General features: G+C 34.1%; 1 protein-coding gene across 1 annotated transcript; it reads left to right on the top strand.

Annotated features, from left to right (window-relative positions):
• The first annotated feature begins 368 nt into the window (after nucleotides 1–368).
• zgc:162879 (ras and EF-hand domain-containing protein) lies at nucleotides 369–15982 on the top strand. Its single transcript, XM_056478426.1, has 17 exons — nucleotides 369–950; nucleotides 1834–1986; nucleotides 4266–4356; nucleotides 4977–5072; nucleotides 5412–5492; nucleotides 6463–6578; nucleotides 8479–8547; nucleotides 8665–8746; nucleotides 8942–9012; nucleotides 9161–9344; nucleotides 9437–9538; nucleotides 11037–11181; nucleotides 11265–11346; nucleotides 12084–12198; nucleotides 14142–14255; nucleotides 14331–14407; nucleotides 15525–15982. Exons 1-17 carry the CDS (start codon nucleotides 640–642, stop codon nucleotides 15625–15627), a joined length of 1992 nt encoding a protein of 663 aa, XP_056334401.1. The 5' UTR covers nucleotides 369–639; the 3' UTR covers nucleotides 15628–15982.
• The last annotated feature ends 3639 nt before the right edge of the window (nucleotides 15983–19621 follow it).

Raw genomic sequence — 19621 nt, 5'->3', positions numbered from 1 at the left:
GTTTGAAATCTATGATTTTAATAACATAAGTAAGCAAGTCAAAAGTATCTAAAACTCATCCATATTCGTTTTATAAAGTTTTTGTTAACTATAGAGTTTTCAGCATGTCAGTTGTACCAGCACTATTTATGCAAAGCTACACAAATTACTCACAAGTTTATGTGTATCCCCTTATGCATTATACTATCATTTTTAGAATTCCAAGATTATCCTAATAGCTAATTTATAGGTTACAGTATGTGGACTTGTTTGACATAATATATTTGTTCACTTGGTCAGACTGAGAGACAATTGTTATGGGCTGGTTACTCATACCGCACGCCTACCTCCTCCACTGCTATCCAATAACACTAACTGGAGTTCACCTTGTAACACGGTGAGATAGCTAATGAGCGATCATCCAATCACTTTAGCCTTCAACTAACCTGCGTCGGGTTTTAGCTTCAGCTTTCGGCGCACCTGTTGGTGATGTACATGTCGGACCACAATACTTTCGCCTTCATTCCTCTTCGCACTTTTGTCTTTTCTTTTTGTTGTTTTATCACTTCAGCCTGTTCTATCTGGAGCGGTATCTTTAAACACGGGTGTGAATAACTTCTTTTTTTTTTTTCCAATCTTTTGTCCTCGTCGAGTGGAAAGATGAACCACGCTGAGCTCAGAAGGCTCTTCGCAGCATGTGATGGGAATCAGTCAGGAAGAGTCGAGTATGAGGACTTCACTACTGTTTGCCGAGAGCTTAATGTCCCCGCGGACGAGATTAGGACTTTATTCAACAAGTTTGACCTGGACGGAGACGGCTATATCAATTTTAACGACTTTTCATCAAGCTTTCAGGAAGTTTCCGAAGCCCTCAACCTGGCTTCTTTGGCAAACGGTTTGCATAGTCAGAGAAGAGCTTGGGATGAGTTTGAAAACACGCTGGACGGAGATGTGGCCTTTTATTTGGGAAGGTATGTGTTCACTTGTAAAGTTCAAAATCCCAATTGTGGTAAACGTTTACTAACAAAATGGATAAGTTTTCTTAGCAATCTAACTGGGTCAATGGGGATAGTTCAGTTTTAAACATTTAAGGCAAACTTCCTAAAGTATATTATTGTAGACATGCACACTTTTTGTCTTTATTTTAATGTTTATTCAAATTGCTTAGTTAATAAGTGAACACAATTATTTTAGTGAAGTTAATGTTTACCTTGAGCATTGAAAAACAAGGTTATGATGTCAGATTTTCTAAAAATCGAGTTTTATAATTTCACTTTTTTTTTTTTTGGCAAACTAAATCAACTACATGATTTATACTACACACTTAAACTATATATTTTATATGAGAAAGCTATTCTGTACAGTAATATCAATGTGTCTCAGGTAAAGCTATATCTACATAATTCTAAAGTCTAAGCGTTTTAAACGAGCTGTCATAAGGAAGATTTAAAAACCTCACCCCTTGACATTGGATCAGGAAATTGCAGAGCTTGTTCAGAGACATCCATGTCATTTTCGTTATTGAAAGGAAAGTGCTGGGCACGTTTACATATTTAGCTACACATTGTTCTTAGAAGAATTGTCAATGTTTAACAATGCCAGTGGGGAAAAAAAGGCCAATAGCTACAGTACGAGTTTTTTTTTTTTTTTTTTATTATTTATTTTATTTTTTAATTTACCTCTGAGCAGTTCCCGTTAATGAGTTGTGGTGTGTGTGTTTTTTTTTTCCTCAAATGTATGCAGTGTGTACATTAGTCAACATTTAAAGTGGATCCAAAAAAGTTTTTTTGAAATTGTGCCAAGACATGATCTGATAAGTATCTGATTCAGCCTTATTTATTCTCATGTCTGCAGACAGTGGGATGCACTGAGTGAGTTGTATGAAGGGATCCACTCCACATCAGATGAGCTGTTACTGCAGCAGTTTGAGGATCTCATCAGGGCTCTTGTGACTGAGATCAGAGAGCAGAGAATGGAGAGTGAACAGCTTGAGACCAGTCTGCGAAGGTGAGGGGAGAATTTAAGGGCGGATGCCGTTAAATCAAATTGTTATTTATATATATATATATATATATATATATATATATATCTCCAAAAACTACTAGAACATTGTTAAACATTTTGCTGACTTATACACTTGTGTTACCACAGGTGTTTAGAAGAATGTTTAATCCAGTGGAAAAAAAAAAGCTATTTTAGCTCATGACACTAACCATGTCCTGTGTTGTCATACTAATAACTTATACCCTTGATTTCTTGTTTGGCTTTATAGAAAATGGAGAAACACTAGAGTGCATAATATTAGACCACAGCAGCGTTATAACAGAACTCTAAAATGTATTTTGAATGATAAAACAATGCAGCTGCTCCGCACATGATCATGAAAAGGTCGATTTCGTAATGAAACCTCTGCTGCTGTGGTGCCACATTATACTCGTCTCTCATCAGCAATTGCTTCAGTGGTCTTGTTTTGATAGCTTTCAACTTTTGCTTCAAGCTACCGTAAGTTTTGAATACTTTAGCTTGTCCCTGAATGATTTCTGCAGGAGTTCTGTTGAATGGAACGAAGACCACAAGTAGATGAAGTAGATTTTAAGTTTGCATCTGATTAAAGGGGCTGTATATACAAATTTTCAGGTATTCATTGTACCTTGTCACCAATTTAGTTTGTCTGTAAAAGCCTGTAGATGTGTATTATTCTGTTAAATAGACATTTGCTTCCCATAAAAGAGCTGGGGTTTATTTTCTTTTGCTGTCAAAATCAAATAATGTACATATAGGTAACCTTCATGAGGGTAAACCTTACCTATTGACATGTCAGGGAATTTCAGGTCTTGTGCATGATCAGATGTTTCAGCTGTTGTTTTTATATACTTGTAGAATGAAAGTGCAGATTTGTTTCCCCTAAATGTATTTGCTTTACTCACTCACTTCGGTTCAGCTTAGGCTGTGTTCCAGTCTACATTTAGACACACTTGTGAACTTCCCTTCCCTTGTTCCCTCTGGGAATCCCCTCTGCCATTTTTAAAGTGCATTCCACTTCATCAATTGAATAAGTGAATCTTATGTGGACATGCCCTCGATTTTGACCCAGAATGCAATGCAATTGTGATGTCCCAACAGTAGTTCCCAAGTGCTGAAGGGTTAATTGACTGAGGGAAGTTAGCGAGTGAAAGACATAAAACAATTTGACTGAAATGCAGCCACAGTCCCTGATTTATCGGGGGTTGCCACAGTGGAATGAACTACCAATTGCTTTTTACTACTAGTAATATTTAAAAAAGTTCCTGTTTGCCATTCATTTCATGCTCACCAGTGTCTCTCATAAAGTGTTTCTGAACATTAGATTTTATTTGGTCATGTCTTTATAATTTTAATATACCAAACTTTTATTTAATTTTGTAACCTCAATCTGTCTATTTCTGATTTCCCAGAAAAGGAATGAAAATGTATTTTGACCAACTATTTAGCAGTTAAGCATTTTATTTATTATTATTATTATTATTATTATTATTATTATTTTTTTATTTATTTATTTTTTTTTTTATTATTATTATTATTATTATTATTTTTTTTTTATTTTTATTTTTTTTTAAATAGCCCTTTGGAAGTTTTAAAGTTCTTGCTGAATTAAAAGGGCTGGCCAATGTTGTATTGTACTAAATGGCATTAATGAGCCCGCATTAATTTTTAACTTGCTTCACTGGCCTGGTTTTTATCCCTATTCAGGAAATATTTTTTTCTTCCTCTAACCATTTAATGGATTCAGATTCTAAAACGTTTTTTCATATGGAAGGAGGAAATAATGAAGAAAAAAAAGAAACAACAGGAGGTCTAGTTACTAAGCTTGTGCTCATTTCTCGAAACTATTTATTCATTTCTTTCTATAGGTGTGGACGCCATTTCAGTGCTCTGTTTTCACAGGGAGACACAGTCCAGGCCTGTGTGTTTAGCGTAAGGCTGTTTGTTTCACCTCAGATACACTTCACATGGTTGTAGCAGTTCTCAAGAGCCCTACCTTCAATCCTCCCTTCCCTTTAGTCAGAGGTTTACTCTACTTGATGAATCCGATAACACTGTGTAGCTTAAAGGAGTTATTCATCTCTCCAGGGGAACTTTTTTTTTTTTTTTTCTTTTCTTTTTTTAGGAGGTCTGGGTGTTGGAGCACCCAGATGCATTTAAAGGATATCCTAACACCAAGACTAGTGGTTTTAAACCGCTTACTGGATGAAAAGACTTTTTAAAGTTGCAGTTTGATTCTGAAAGTCTTGTTTTGATGTGAATAGGACAGAGGAAGTGTCCAGCAGTCAGCTAGCAGAGATGGAGGAGGACTTGCAGCAGCAGCTGATCCACACAGAACGAGGGGTCAGAGAAGAGGTGAGCCAGACAAATTTGTTTGTAGAGATTGATTAGTGATTTATGATTGTGATGTGGCATATTTATGTACAGTTTTTGAATGGTTAAACAATTCAACATATTAATTCAATAGTAAGCAATAACATTTCCGATTTAATATATTTTAGGGCTATTCAAATGTGGTGTTTTTGGTCCTTTACTACATATTACATTTTATTAGGACCATATTAAAGTCCTAATAATAATAATTTTTAGTGTGTAACGTGTTTGATGGTTGTCGTTTGTCCAGTTGCCAGTTTTTTTTTTTTTTTTTTTTTTTCAAATGTATTTCTTTGATTACTGCAAGTATTTGCCAATGCAATTTTAGGTTGATGATGATTTTTTACCTTCTGCTTTTTCATTTATATTAGCTTTTTAGTAATTTTTATCTTGACAATAATTGAACTAAATGATCATGAGATTTGAATTCTGTCTTGTAAATAAAGTGGAATTTCAGGTTCAGCTTTGCTTAGCTACACAACTACACAAGAAGGCCAGTCTGACCTGTGTGCACAAAGACTTCTCTATGAGCGCTTGTAAATGCCTCTTTATTAGGCCTGTGCATATAAGGAAAACACTCTTCTTGGGTTTCGTGCATACAGGAGCAGAAGAAATTGGATGAATCCATTGCTATGCTACAAATCAAACATGAGAATGAGCTGGCAGACCTGCAAACCACTATAGAAAGGCTCACAAAGGTGAGAAATATGTGATTCACTTTTTAAAGGGATAGTTCGTCCAAAAATAAACTATTTAGTAATTTATTTATTTTATTTTTTTTTTTCTTGCAGAAAAGTAATTTGAAGAAAGCTGGAAACCATAGACCTTCATAGTAGGAAAAACAAATACTATGGAAGATGATGGTTATCCAGTTTCCAGCTTTCTTCAGAATATCTTTTTTTAATAGAGGAAAGAAATTCAGACAGCAGGCTTGTGAAAAATGGACATTTTCAGTTTTGGACTCTCCCTTTTAATATCATTACATACAGGGTTGTATATGTAGTATATTTTCTCATGTTTTTGTTGTCTCATTTTAGCAATACCAAGAGGAGTCTAAGTTAAACAGCCCCAGAGAAGATTCAGTCAAATTAAGAGCCCAGATTAAAGATCTGATGCAGGTATGACTCTGTCTATTCAAAGTTTTCCTGCTCCCCAATCTCTTCTGCATTCATTGTGCTTCAGATATATTTGAAAAGTTAGAGAAAGTGGGGTAAGATATGCTATTTTTATTTTTACCCCCTTTTAATGTAGCTTACCCTAAGATGGAAATTATTATTGTTGTATTCCAAAGCTGTATGACCATCTATTTTGTAAAATATATATTTTGACATGTATCTTTTCATATAACCAATGGCAATGTTTTTGATAGAATTTGCTGAATTATATTGATTGATCTCTGTACTGTATGTGTGCATGTATTTGTATCAGTTGAGAACTCGCAAAATGTGTAAAGGAGTCAAAACGATGCCTGCAATTATTATAATCTAAGATATGCTGAAAGGAGGCAGTATTGAGGAGGCAGAAGATGTAGTATTGTTTAATGATTAGGCATCATGTTCTGTTTTTTTTATTATTATTATTAATACGTGCATCTTGTGCCACCATGGTTTGTTTAGACGTCTTGGGTTAATGTTTATTCATGTTTGTCAATTCAATTGCATCCGTTTAATGCATTTTAAAGCAACACCTCTGCTCCAACTGCAGCATTCACAATTACTCAAATGAACCACACTAACAGAACACTTGCATCTGAGTCAATTGTAATCAACCTAACATGCTACATTCCAGCACTCTAAGTTTTATTTTATGATCATAAGATATGTAAAATAGGATATTGTCTAAAGCTCACATGTTTGTGTTTCTTGGCGTGAAACTTGTGTAAAATGCTGTATCGTGCAAAGTGCAGTATACGAGCAAGTGACAATATTATGAACCATTTATTAGAGGCACCACAGCTTACCCACCAACACATCTTGCTCCACGTTGTTCCATGTATATTACATTCTGTACTCCTAAATACCAAACAACTTTTGTGACTTTTTTTTTTTTTTTTTTTTTTTTTTTTTTTTTGTGTGTGTTCCTCTGCAGGAGAATGAGGAGCTAAGGGGTTCTCTCATGAAAGCTCAGATGAACGTCTCCATTCTTCAGGTTGAGTTGGACAGGTTAAAGAATGCCTTCACTGATCAGAAACTCCAACATGAGAGGTCAGAACTAATGCTTTAGTTCATTTCATTGGGTTTGTGCTGATTAGACGTAAACTGCTCAAACAAAATTAACCCCCCAAAAAAGTTTAGACAATATATAGTTTTGCAATGGAACAAACTTTACAAATGCTTTAAGGAACACCACAATAGTGGCTTTTTTTTTTTTTTTTTTTTTTTTTTTTTTAACACTTTAACTGTTGACAAGTCATTGCAACATGAAAATTATTTATTTTATCTAAAAGTGAATATTTATGCAACATCTTATTTTTGTATGAGTCTCAAATCCTGACAAACCAAAAAAAAAATACTGAGAAACTTAAGTGCAGTTTATTTATAAACCATTTCGAGAGGATGCTTATGATTGATCGCAGCTGGTCCTCCATCAGCTAATACATGTGCCAATCAGATGAATCCTAACCCGCCACAAATAACCCGTTTCTCACCTCAGTCATCTGCATCTTGAAGAATTCCCCTCTTCCATTCCAACTCCTCTCCCTCCTTTTCCAAATAGGGCAGCGCCACAGCCCAGTGGTTAGTACTGTTGCCTCACTGCAGGAATGTCACTGATTCGAGTCCTTACCAGGCCAGTCTGCATTTCTGTGCAGAGTCTGCATGTTCTCACTGTGTTTGCATGGGTTTCCTCCCACTGTTCAAAGACATGCAACATAATTAAATTGACTAATCCAAAGTGGCATCATAGACTAACTCTTAATCGGTTATCCCTCATAGCAATTCCTAACTCTTATCAATACAAGCAGGGGAGTTCTTGTGACCTACCTGAGCTGAAACTCCCCTCTCACCTTTCAAACGGGAGGGAGCCCCGGGCTCAACAATATTAATACCTCTCTCCAGGGACAACAAGCCAAACACTCTTTATTCTCAAACATCAGCTAAGTGTTGTGAACTCCTTGAAAGGATTTTGATTATTTAATCCATAAAACTGGTGGTCCCTTTTAGATTTTGTGCGAGTTTAGAGTTTCCATGGGGTCTTAATGTCTTAAATATCAATCTTAAATGTACTAAAATATTGCATTGTAAGTCGTAAATTATTTTTTTTTTTATTATTTAAACGGGTCTTTTCCTTTGTTCGTGTATAGCTACCCAATCTGGCCAAAACCCATACAAACACCAGCAGTTAATTGCAATAAAACTTAACTTATTTTTAAGCCTTTATCATTTTAAATTTCTTTATCGTAATGGTTTACTTTTTCCTTACAATAACATTGTGCATAGATTTAGTTAGATAATTATATAACTTTTTAAAACATTTATTTTTTATTTATTGTACAGTGTATGTTGGGGGGGGGGGGGGATGAAGTGTATGGTTACAAGTCGAGTTTGTTTTTACACTTTCAAATATTTTTTATTTATAAGCTAAATATTTGAAAGTGTAAAAACAAGCAAGCTCAACTTGTATCCATACAACCTTTTTTTTTTTTTTTTTTTTAATTTAATTAAATGTTAAATTTATAATAATTCAATTGGCAAATATAAAATCTTGTCCATTTGAAAAATTCCTTGGCATTTAGCCCTCTGAGTCTAAAATCTGTCTTAATGTTGGTGAAACCTGCAGAAATCCTGGTCCAATGCTATTTGACATTGTAAAAAAAAAAAAACATTTTACGATGTGTGTATATTTTCACAGCAGAACAACACAAGAATTAAAGAATGCCATAGGTTTTGAAAAAAATCTGTAATTTTTAGGCTCAAATATCAACAAATTTAATTTTTAATAAAATTGAAATGTCCCTGCAAAATCCTGCAGTGACTGAACTGGGAATTCTCAGAGTACATCATAAATAAAATTAAAAAAATAAAATAATTTATGAAATATAAATTCTAGAAAGTAAAAAAAGAATAAATTGTATGCATTATGATTCTTTTTATGTTCATGCTTAAGAGAAAGTGATGACCTCAAGAAGATGGTGATGGAGTTCCAGTCTTATTCCAGCCATATAGAAATGCTCCAGTAAGTCTCTGCAGTTGTTCTCTGTAATGGTCAGAATTCTCAGATGTTCTAATGAAAGAAATAGACTTTGGCTGACTTGGAAGGTATGAAAGTTTTGACTTCTCTGCTTCTCATTAGGGAAATGAACAAAACTTTGTATGACAGCAATGACGGGTTACGCTCTGCTCTGAGCCAGGATAACGCCTCCACCAAAAGACGGGTAGATATTTAGTTGTGTGTGTCTGGTATTTTTTTTTTTTATTATTATTATTAAGTACTGCAGTCATCTGAACCATAATCAAATATTTGGACTTCTGTCATGCAGGAATACACCACTATGTCTGGAATTCATTATAATACACACCACAATACCTCATTTAAAATATTAGCTTTTAATTTAATTTTTTTTTTTTAGCTCTCGCCAAGAAATGAAGTTCTTCCCAGAAAAATGAAACCGATTCGACAGAGTACAATGAATCAGAGCAGGTAATCATGTTCTCTATTGTATACTCTGTGTATTTTTCTGTCAAGGTACAATTACAGAGTAAACAAAGTTGGTTTGTTTACGCCTGTGGATATTTTGTAATATATAATTTTCTAAAGAAGCTATTATTATTATTATTATTATTTTAAGTTTTACTAATGAAGATGACACTCTGGCCCTGGTGAAGTGCTGGGCTGAAAAGTATTTGGATAGCGGTGTTTCCGTTCAGTCAGAAATGGATGCGATGTCAGGTATTGATTATGACAGCGACGACAGCCATCATTCAGTGGAGACTGTGCATCACAGCTATTCCACTGTCCCTTCTGAACTGGAGGTCAGTTTTCACTAGTTCCACACTACATGGATGTACAGTATATGACAGTAAAAAGACCACAAGTCTTCTGTTAAACCACTTATGCCTCCTAGGTGTCAGAGGTGAAGCCTGAAGCTTTGAGATCTGTAGCTCGTAGCACAGTTGGCTCTATATCATCCTCACTTCGGCGGCGTTTGTCTGCTTTTCCTGTCAAGGTAATTCCTGTTTACTTCCTAGTTGATCTGAAAATAGGTAAATATTAGAATAAGGAGTTGTAGGATTTTGAATGTATCGGGAATACTAAATTTTTTTTTTTTTTTTTTAAATGTATAATTTTTTGTTTTGACTAAACTGCAATCATTGTCTAATAGACATCCAAACGTGTGTATATATTGGCTAAAAGGCTAAATTTGGACTGTCAGTTTAACTGTAGTCCAAAAATACCCTAGTAATCAAATAGATTGGAATTATTGACTACACGAAGTCTGTCTATTTGACTAATCTTTTATTATTATTATATTAATCTAAAACCAGAGTTTACCCTTGTTTTAGCAAAGACATCTACTGTATGTTGATGTCTTTTAAACTAAAATTGCTTGGAACTAACTTGCCGAAATAAGTTTACTTGAGGTTCTGAGACTGAAAATATTAATCACTTCAATAATTTCTATAAATGGCAGCTGGATTGAGTGATCCAGTGACTCATTACTTTGAAAGGTAATTTAGTATATTTAAACTGAACTTTATTCTAATACTTTGACTTGAAACGCTGTTTGGTTGAAAAGACTGAAGAAGATTATGCTTCAGAACTGTCAGCTGCTCTGAATGTTTGCTATGATCATAGTAGTAAGGATTAATATGCAGACTCCCCTCGTTTTAGCAATTTTGTGATGGCTGAATCCATCGCAAAATCAACAAAGGCGCACATTTTTGCTATCCGGCAAAATTCATAATTTAAACGCAAAATAATCACAAAATATAAATCTCATAAATAAAATTTCAAATTAAATTTATTTGTGACTTGCATGTAAGGCTGATATGATGTGCGTCAAATCAAATGCTTTTGTTTAACGAGAGAATGATTCATTGCCATTGACGAGTTTTACGGAAATTCGTGTTTTAGGTTTATTACGGTAGGGGAAGCCCTAACGCATGTCCTGAGTGAGGTACATGATGTCAGATGCTCTGGAGAGTTAAATCTGAGAGAGTAAAAAATATATAAAAATAAAGGGTTCTACAACCTTCCTTTTGCTTTATCCCTACTGTTTTCGATCTTGTCTTAAGAGGCCAAAATAAAAAGCTTTATTTATGATTTGTCAGATTGCACACCTAACATAGTTGGCTACCTAATATAGAAATTATTTATTTTTAAATCGAAAAATTGTCTGCAAATGTCTGGGGATTACCAGCACAATCTTTTTTTTTTTTTTTTTAAATCACAATGTATGCGAAAAACTAGGGGGTCTGAATAGACCATTGAATCGATGTAATTTCAGATTGCATAATGCTCTGAATTGAGTTGATCTTCAGAGTAATCATCTCTACAGTATACTTAAATGATTTTCCGTTGCCTTAAGTTTAAATGTGTAAACATAAATGATAATTAAACCGTGGAAGTGGGGAGCTTTGTAGTCAAAGTGGCTCAGAACCAGTGTGATGTATCATCCCAAAGCAAAGAGTAGATCTGTCTAACCATACAACTGTTCTCTATAGCAAAATGAAGAAGATTTGCTTGAGACACAAGATCTGGCTCCAGTGTACCGTCTGGTGTTGGCTGGAGATGCCGGGTCAGGAAAATCCAGCTTTTTACTGAGGTTGAGTCTAAATGAATTCAGAGGGGATATACAAACCACTCTTGGTGAGAACATACAACCATGCTGTTTTTCTTAAGTGTGTTAATGTTACCATATGAATACAGCGTAATGATGGAGAATCTTGCAGGTGTTGATTTTCAAATTAAGAAGATGCTTGTAGATGGCGAAAAAACAAACCTTCAGATCTGGGACACCGCTGGACAGGAAAGGTACAATATGTGCTTTATTTAATAACCAGTTGTAAGCATGGGCCAGTATAAAATTCTGACTGCATGATGACCTTGGATAAAAAATATCACAGTGTCAGGGTTTTGCATTTACTGCTCTAAGATTTCTTTTTAAATACCTGGGTAAATTAACATTTCGCCTTTAACAATATATTTTATCTAGAGAAACATTTAAAATATTGGTTTCACAGTCAACATGTCAGGCTGAATAATGAAAAGGAAACATTGACTTCTGCTGTCTTTTAGTTTCAAAAACACTGATTTCTTTAAGATTTTAAAATGGGATTTTTAGATATTTTTCTATTGGAAAATACTGTTTCCTTAAAAAAAAAAAAAAAAAAAAAAAAAAAAAAAAAAAAAAACCTTACACATACCTTGAACGGTATAGCAGACAATCCTTTTTTTTTTTTTTTTTTAAATAAAAAAAAAAAACAACTCTGCTTTTCCATACCGCAGTATACCTTGAAACAGTTATCGCCCTATGCCTAACCAATTGGACGCATGCATAGTTAATGTCTAAACATGGATATTTTCTTTGCTAGTTGTATCACACCTTTTATTTCTAGATTAGGAAAATGTCCCCTTTTTGATACGGTTTAAACTTTAGAATCCACTTTTGTATAATTATTAATACGATAAAATATTATGAATTTTGCCTCAACTCTAAGAAAAAAGAACATCCCCAACCTTTGATATTTATTAAATGTATTCTATTTCAGATTCCGCAGCATTGCCAGGTCATATTTCCGCAAAGCACATGGCGTGTTGCTACTGTATGATGTCACATCTGAAAGCAGTTTCCTGAATGTCCGTGAATGGGTGGAACAGATCCGGGTACAGCGACGCCACCCAAATCCCCCTCCCCCTTTTTTTTTTTTTTTGTATTTTTACACGTACTTTACATCGATTGTTGTTAGGAATGCAATGATTATAGTCTGAGGAATAATCACAGTTTCACGGTTATGCATTTTTTTAAAACGCTACTAGTTTAGAAAAATCGCATAACTCCTTGTATACATTTTAAAGTGTTTATTGCACAGTAACTAAATAATACAGCACAAAATAATAAAAACAAACATCAGTCTACTACTCTTCAGACTTAAGTGACAGTTTTTGTCATTTAAACAAGTAATTTTACACTGACAATAAATGACTGAACAATGAATAATAAAAAAAAAAATAGTAATTGTCAAATGTAAATCTAAGCTACATTAGTATTTATATAGGTATTATAGAAGTATTTCCTTTGTAAAGAGAATGTAGTTTTTATTTATTTTATTATTATTTTTTTTCATTTTGTTTTGCTTTTCTTTTTGGACCAGAGCAGAAACGGTGAAATTGAAAGCAAAAAAAAAAAAAAAAACGGTATAGCTTCCTTTTGGAAAATGAATAACCGTACAGAGAAAATGAATCAATATATTTCTATAATTTTTAATAATATATTAATGTTATCAATATAAGGCTAATAGTAACTTGAATTGCAGTTATCTGCTTTTATGCATAAAAATTTAAATTATTATTTAACTCATCTAACTAAACACATTTTACATTACACTAAAAGCCATGCACAATTCTCACTGCTACATCATTGGTTCTGACACCCTTAATATTTTCCTACCAACGTTTATCAAGTAATTTTGTCATGGAATTTAACTTGTGCAATTTTACTTGAGCGTGCAAACCTGGATTGGATCCTGCAGTTGCTGCATCAAATTAGATTTTAGGTTGATCCTTTAGCAGCAACCTTTTATGGCATGTAAAAATGTTTTCAACTTTGTACGCCTGGAACGAGTGCGTGTCGCTCTCAATATGCGTGAGTAAGTCCGGCTTCATAATTGAAAATAACTTGCACGTGGATGAGATGCAATATGTTAGTGTTGCCACTGAAATCCGCCGAAATGCAAAAAGACCCGCCCAGTCATCTGGAAACCACACTAAGTGTGTGTGGGGGGGTGTTTATGACTCAGTATGTTGCAAGGGGCAGGCGTTACGTTGCAAAACTAACCAAATTTTCACTAGCCTATGTCCTTTGTTTTTTTTTTTTTTTTTTTTTTTTTTTAACCCCGCAAAAATGCATTCAAAACTGCTCAAAATGGCAACACTGCTGCTAGCCTTGACTGTGGTTAATTGACCTTATTCTACAATGCGGAAGTGTGTTCGTTTTTTGCATTTTATTTTATTATTTTTTTTAGAACTTCTGATTCAGTTGCCTATGGGAGAAATGACTAGGAATATTATATGGTAGTATACATAAAGTAGAATAATCTAGTAAGGAAAATATCAGTTTGCAACATCAAGCAGCAGAACGAGCTGTTTTTAACCTCTAAAAATGAATGGAACTGAATGAGACCGGAAGTCTCGAGCCAAAAAGATTCAAATGGCTGCGTCCACTAGTAGGCGGAGAATAAGATGTGTGCGCATTTTAGCCTCTATGTACAAGCTCGGAACTTTAAACTAGCGCACAGTTGGCATAACTTTGTTTAGCTGCAGCAGTTTCATTTGTTGTTTAACGTCACGTATACTCAGGAGTTCTAGAATGACCACCATATTTAAATTCAAGACTGAATCCCATTATTTTTGTGTGAACATGACTCTCTCCCAAATTGAAATGATTGACATTTTGGGAACAACAACAACAACATTATGGCGTCTTGCTCATTTGAAATCTATTTTTGATCTAAATTCAGTTGAATGCTGTAAATCACTGACCTAAAGGTGTTTGAAAATCAAATTCACCATGAGTTTGTTCATGACAAATGTTATCACTTCTTGCACAGGAGTCAACAGATGAAGACATCCCAATGTGTGTAATAGGGAACAAGGTGGATCTGAGGGCAGCGAGGCCAGAGGGAAGCTGTGTGAGCGCTATCCATGGAGAAAAGCTTGCTATGGTCAGTTTTGACTCATTTGTTAGTAAAGAGCATAATAAACATTGTGTCAATAGTAATGGCTATTGTTTATAACAGAATTATAATGCCCTGTTCTGCGAGGCAAGTGCTAAAGAGGGGACAAACGTCATTGAGGCAGTTTTACATTTAGCAAGGTAAGATACCCTTCATATCATGAGGGCTTTTCACACTTGAGATAACATCCTGGGTTATCCTGCTTCAAGTTTCACACCGTGTATAAGCAAACCCTGGGCTTATTTGAATATTTGTGCTGCATGTTAGCTGCAGATGGAGCATGTTTGGAAAAGGCAACGTAAAGAAACTCTGAATGCAAATCAACTGAAACAAGAAAATCTAACATGGGTTCACACAGTTCGGTCATTTTAAAAGCTTTAAATTTTAAACTTTGTTTTAATACAGTTTTGAATGGTCAAATATTAATCTGAATATATAATTCATAAACTATTAACAGCAAATTCTATTTTATTTTGTCCAAACGCTTTTGCTTGACGGCTTATTTTGGAGCAAAAATAGACATGGGTCTGGGAGAGGCATTGTTGAATCAGATATTTACATGTTGCTTTAGTCACAGCTGATTGGTAAAGTTTGGGTTTGTGATCTGTAACCCAGTGTAAAACCTGCTTTAGAACAGGTTAGCCATGTACTCTAGCACAAGTTACCATGCATGGTGGCTAAACAAACTCTCCATCTTGTGCTTAAATTTAGTTGGTTCAAACCAACTCAATTTATCGGAGTAAAAATTAAACCGTTTTGTTTAACTGTAGGAGTGTGATCCTACGATATTAGATAATGTAATCTTGATCTATTCAATTCATTTTTTTTGTCAGATCTTTATATATGGAGCAGTTTTATCAGATTGTCTGTTATAATTTTATTTATTTTTATGGATTTGAGGCAAATGTATTGATTTCTTAAATCAAATAAATGGCTCCATGAAAATGGCTATAAAAAACATTGGTGTGAGAAAAAATAAATAAAAATGGAAGGCAGCATGTGACCAGTTTACTTGTTACATGACCTTTTTACCATACTGTTGGCTGCTATGTAAGGTTACAGCCATGTACATGTAGCTTAAAAGAACTTCAGCTCCGTTACATTCTCCTTTTTCATATTGCACTGCATAAAATCATTCTCTTCAGAATAAGTTTCCAAAATATGTGTTTGTCCCAGGGTTAAGCTCAGTGTGAAAAGCCCTATTCCAACAGTGCTTCAATTTAAAGGTTTTTAATGTCTTCTGAATCATCATTACAGAGAAGTAAAGAAACATGTTAAACTGGGCCGGAGGTCAGAGTCACAGGTTAAACTGAGTCTTCACAAACGGAGGAAGACCCTGAGCAACTGCTGCGGAGTTTAAGTCTTGTTTACTTGTCTTAACTTTATTTTAATGTCAGTACTTTAAGCTAACAATTTTTTTAAATAATTATTGCAGTTTGTGAGTCGTTTTTTTTTTATTAGGAAAAAAAAAGTTTAATAAAACCTATTTTTTTTTATGATTATTAATTGTAATTTTTAAGCCATTTTAGACCGCTTTGGATGTTTCGTGTGCATCATTGGTGTTTTCAAGCACACTGATCAAATGTATACTTGTGCATTTGCCTACAAATGATCAAATCACTTCAGGGTTCAGTTTTTCTTTTTTATTATTTATATGTTGTAATAATTGTGACTGATTTTGATGTAAAAATAAAACTTTTAAATTTAAGTGCAAATCTAAGGTCTGGAAGTCTTTTATACAACACAAAGAACACTGCTTTAGACCAAACTCTGATTTGAGCTACACTTTTATTGAACCATTTCAAGTTGATGACAAGGAATGGGATATAAAAATGGAAGTTTGTGGTTCCAAGATGTTTTCTGTTGTTTCTTAAATGGTAAATACTGATCAAGAAAAGCGAGATCAACACAGTGAGTACACAGTAAAGTAAAAGACCCAATTGACCTAAACCGGTGCAATACAATGGAAAGTACCAACAAAGGCGTTGCTGAATCAAGACCAAAACCCCACTATAGACTTCTGGCATTAATAATTAAGATTCCTTGGATCCATCCAGAGGGTTTGTCTACTATTTGGCTTTAGAATCCCCCTTTTCATTGGCTTTCTTTTGCTTCTGTTGCATTATTTCTGCATCTCTATAAAGGAAAATAATGTATGAAATGTGGCGTTAAATGTCCCATAACTGTATCTAGTTGAAGTTGTATACGTGTATTAAAGCTTACCTCTGCTTCCTGGCAGCAGCAGATAACCCATCATTTCTCTTGCCCTTTTGCATATCGCTGTGTTTTTTGACATTCTTTTGGCGAGCAAGTTCACGCTGATTTCCTCCTAAAAACATGATGTTTAAGTGATCTGGTCCGACTAAACCATATTTCAAGGACTAAATTTCTACACTTTCGATCATGTTCATGGACATAACCCTACTTTCATTTCTTAATGTCCTGAAAAATGCTAAGGATGGTATTGTTGTCGGGTTTTTTTTTTTTTTTTTTTATACACAGGACTACATTTTTGTTGCAGCCAACTGCTTTTATCATTTTGTGTGTATACTTTTTATATTACAAAAGACATGTAATTAATTATTGCAATTCCACACTTGCAAAAATATAACATTAATATAAATTACAAGACTTAGACAAGGCAGTCACAAAATATTAAATTCACAATCAAATGTGAAATCTCATTTTTTATTTAGTTCAAATATGTGGTCAAATTGACCCAAAACTTAAGTTTAATAAATGTTTTTGGCTTAAAATCGTACAAATTTGTATTGGTCATATTTCAAGAGGAGCATTTAGTGTTAAATCAACTTAAATTCAACTTTAACTGGTTATAGGGCTACACTATGTTGTTTTAGCATGGATATCCTAATTTGAGTGTCTGAAATATTATATTAATATTCAATGTTGAGTCCAGGATTATGGATGACCAGGAACCACAGGTCCAAACACATGAGATTTGTGGAGAATGAAAACACATGTAGATAATTAACTTTCACTCTGTTGTGCTTAAAGGCCTCTGCCTATGTAAGCATTTTAATAGAGCATAAAGAAGTTTAACAATTAACAACAGTCTTCATATAAATTGTTAAATAAAATAAATCTTTATTAACCACACCTAATGATTTGCTCCATTATGTTTGACTGTATTGTTTATATAATAAATTATATAAATTTTTCACTTCCCCATAAAATCATTGCAATGAGAGTTGTCATCTGGTGAAACTTTATTGCAATATATTACATTTATACATGTATAGATAGTCAGAATGATTAGCCCCCCTGTTTATTTTTTTCCCCCCAATTTCTGTTTAACAGTCCCTCCCAACACATTTTTTTACATAGTTTTATTAACTCATTTCTAATAACTAATTTATTTCATCTTTGCCATGATGACAGTAAATAATAATTGACTAGATATTTTAAGACACTTCTATACAGCTTAAAGTGACATTTTTAAAGGCTTAACTAGGTTAATTAGGTAAACTAGGCAGGTTAGGGTAATTAGGCAAGTTATTGTATAACGATGGTTTGTTTTGTAGACTATCTGGAAAAAGTATTGCTTAATTGGGGCTAATAATTTTGGCCTTAAAATGGTTTTTAAAAAAATAAAAACTGCTTTTATCCTAGCCAAAATAAAACAGACTTTCTCCAGAAGAAAATATTATCGAACATACTGTGAACATGTTAAACATCACATAATATTTAAAAAGAAAACAATTCAAAGGGGGACTAATAATGCTGACTTCAATTGTATCTTAGCAATATGTATTGCAGAGGGAAAAAATATGGTAATGTAAACTTTTTTTTTTTTTTTTTTTTTTTTCCCCCAATATCGTCCAGCGCTAATTGTTCATACAATATAGCAATATTTTATTTGTTATTTAATTTGAATTACAATCTAGCATAATTTCATTTTGGACAACAACCCACAACTACACGTTGTGTTGATAAAACAGGTGGCGTTCTGCTTGCCTCTTTGCTCGAACATTGTTGTCACTAACAACATACAGTAACACATGATACAAAACATGCCAACCTTAAAAAAATCGTATTTAATAACGCGTAATAATGATCACATTTGTTTCCAGAGATTTAATAAGGGAAATGACTACAGTATACTGTTTTTACGACTAGCTCTGTCAAAGCTGAAGGGGGTGTGTGCGCTGTAATATGCAAGAGTTACGGTGATACTAACATGTGAACTTAACGTGATGACACGTATAGCGTTAATTAAATGTGCTGAACTCGGTGGAAAACATAACTGCATCAACTAACGTTAACTTTAAAGTGTCAGCCATTAAGTTTAAATTTGAATCAGCCAATCCGCCTCAAAGTTACTCTAACCTCTTATGTTACGTATGACAACCAAATACTGCAATTAATAACGCAAGTGAGATCCGTTTATATACTCACTCGTCATTTTTGTTCAGTTTAGTAGAATTTTCAGATTAGCTCACCCAAAGGGCCGCTATTTTATTGCCGAACCAACAAACCGATACCTTCCCTGTCTGTCGTTGAACTCACTCTGGATGAATCCACCACAGCATCGCGAGATCTCTTTTTGCTCACAGGAAGCAGCAAACATCTGATTGGAGGTGTGACGTCAGGTACAGGAGCAGCATATCTATGCAGTAGCAGGATTAAACTGTGTGTGTTGTGTGTTAATATATCTTTTGTTCTCATGCTTTTTTCCAACATTATGCGCTTCACACTCCTATCCAGTAGGTGGCGGGAATGCACCATGTAAGTTGGTCTGCCAACCGCCATTAATCCCACAAGTAGTAAACTGTGATGATAGGGCATCCCCGATCCTTCGACAATGGTAGGAAAATGTTTCTCTGCATTTTCAAACAAATCAATATCCTGTTTGTTCTAAATGGTTGTGTCTGTTCCAATTGTTACTTTTTTATTGGAATTCTTTTGTTCCTGATATTCATTGGGGGGGGGAAATGCTCATCCCAAATAGCTACATAATTACAAATAAGATAGTTTCATTTTAAATTATTCATCAAACATATCCAGTAAATACTCTCTTAATATAATACAAAACGATATTGATACTAATTGTTCCATTTGTAAGCAACACCCTGAGTCCCTAGTTCACTTATTTTGGCAATGCAGACTTTCCCGTTTTGCAATTGAGAATGCTGATATAAGACCCCTTACTATGGGAAAATGTTTCATTTATAAAATAGATCCTTTACATGAAATATATTTCCTTAATCACCGTAATAAATTTTATATACATGCAAATTTGCAAACCAAACACCTTTTGGTTTTATAACCTTTTTTTAAAAAACATTTTTTCAATCTATTTTGGTTACTGAAATGCAGAATTACTTAAATCTCTT

This window comes from Danio aesculapii, chromosome 18 (assembly GCF_903798145.1).
Source record: "Danio aesculapii chromosome 18, fDanAes4.1, whole genome shotgun sequence".
Taxonomy (NCBI): Eukaryota; Metazoa; Chordata; class Actinopteri; order Cypriniformes; family Danionidae; genus Danio; species Danio aesculapii.
This window is presented reverse-complemented; position numbering and strand designations above follow the sequence as displayed.

Coding starts and splice junctions, on each gene's coding strand:
- zgc:162879 (XM_056478426.1), top strand. CDS start 640: ATGAACCACGCTGAGCTCAGAAGGCTCTTCGCAGCATGTGATGGGAAT. Junction 1,987..4,265: donor CTTGAGACCAGTCTGCGAAG/GTGAGGGGAGAA, acceptor TGATGTGAATAG/GACAGAGGAAGTGTCCAGCA. Junction 11,347..12,083: donor GACACCGCTGGACAGGAAAG/GTACAATATGTG, acceptor ATTCTATTTCAG/ATTCCGCAGCATTGCCAGGT.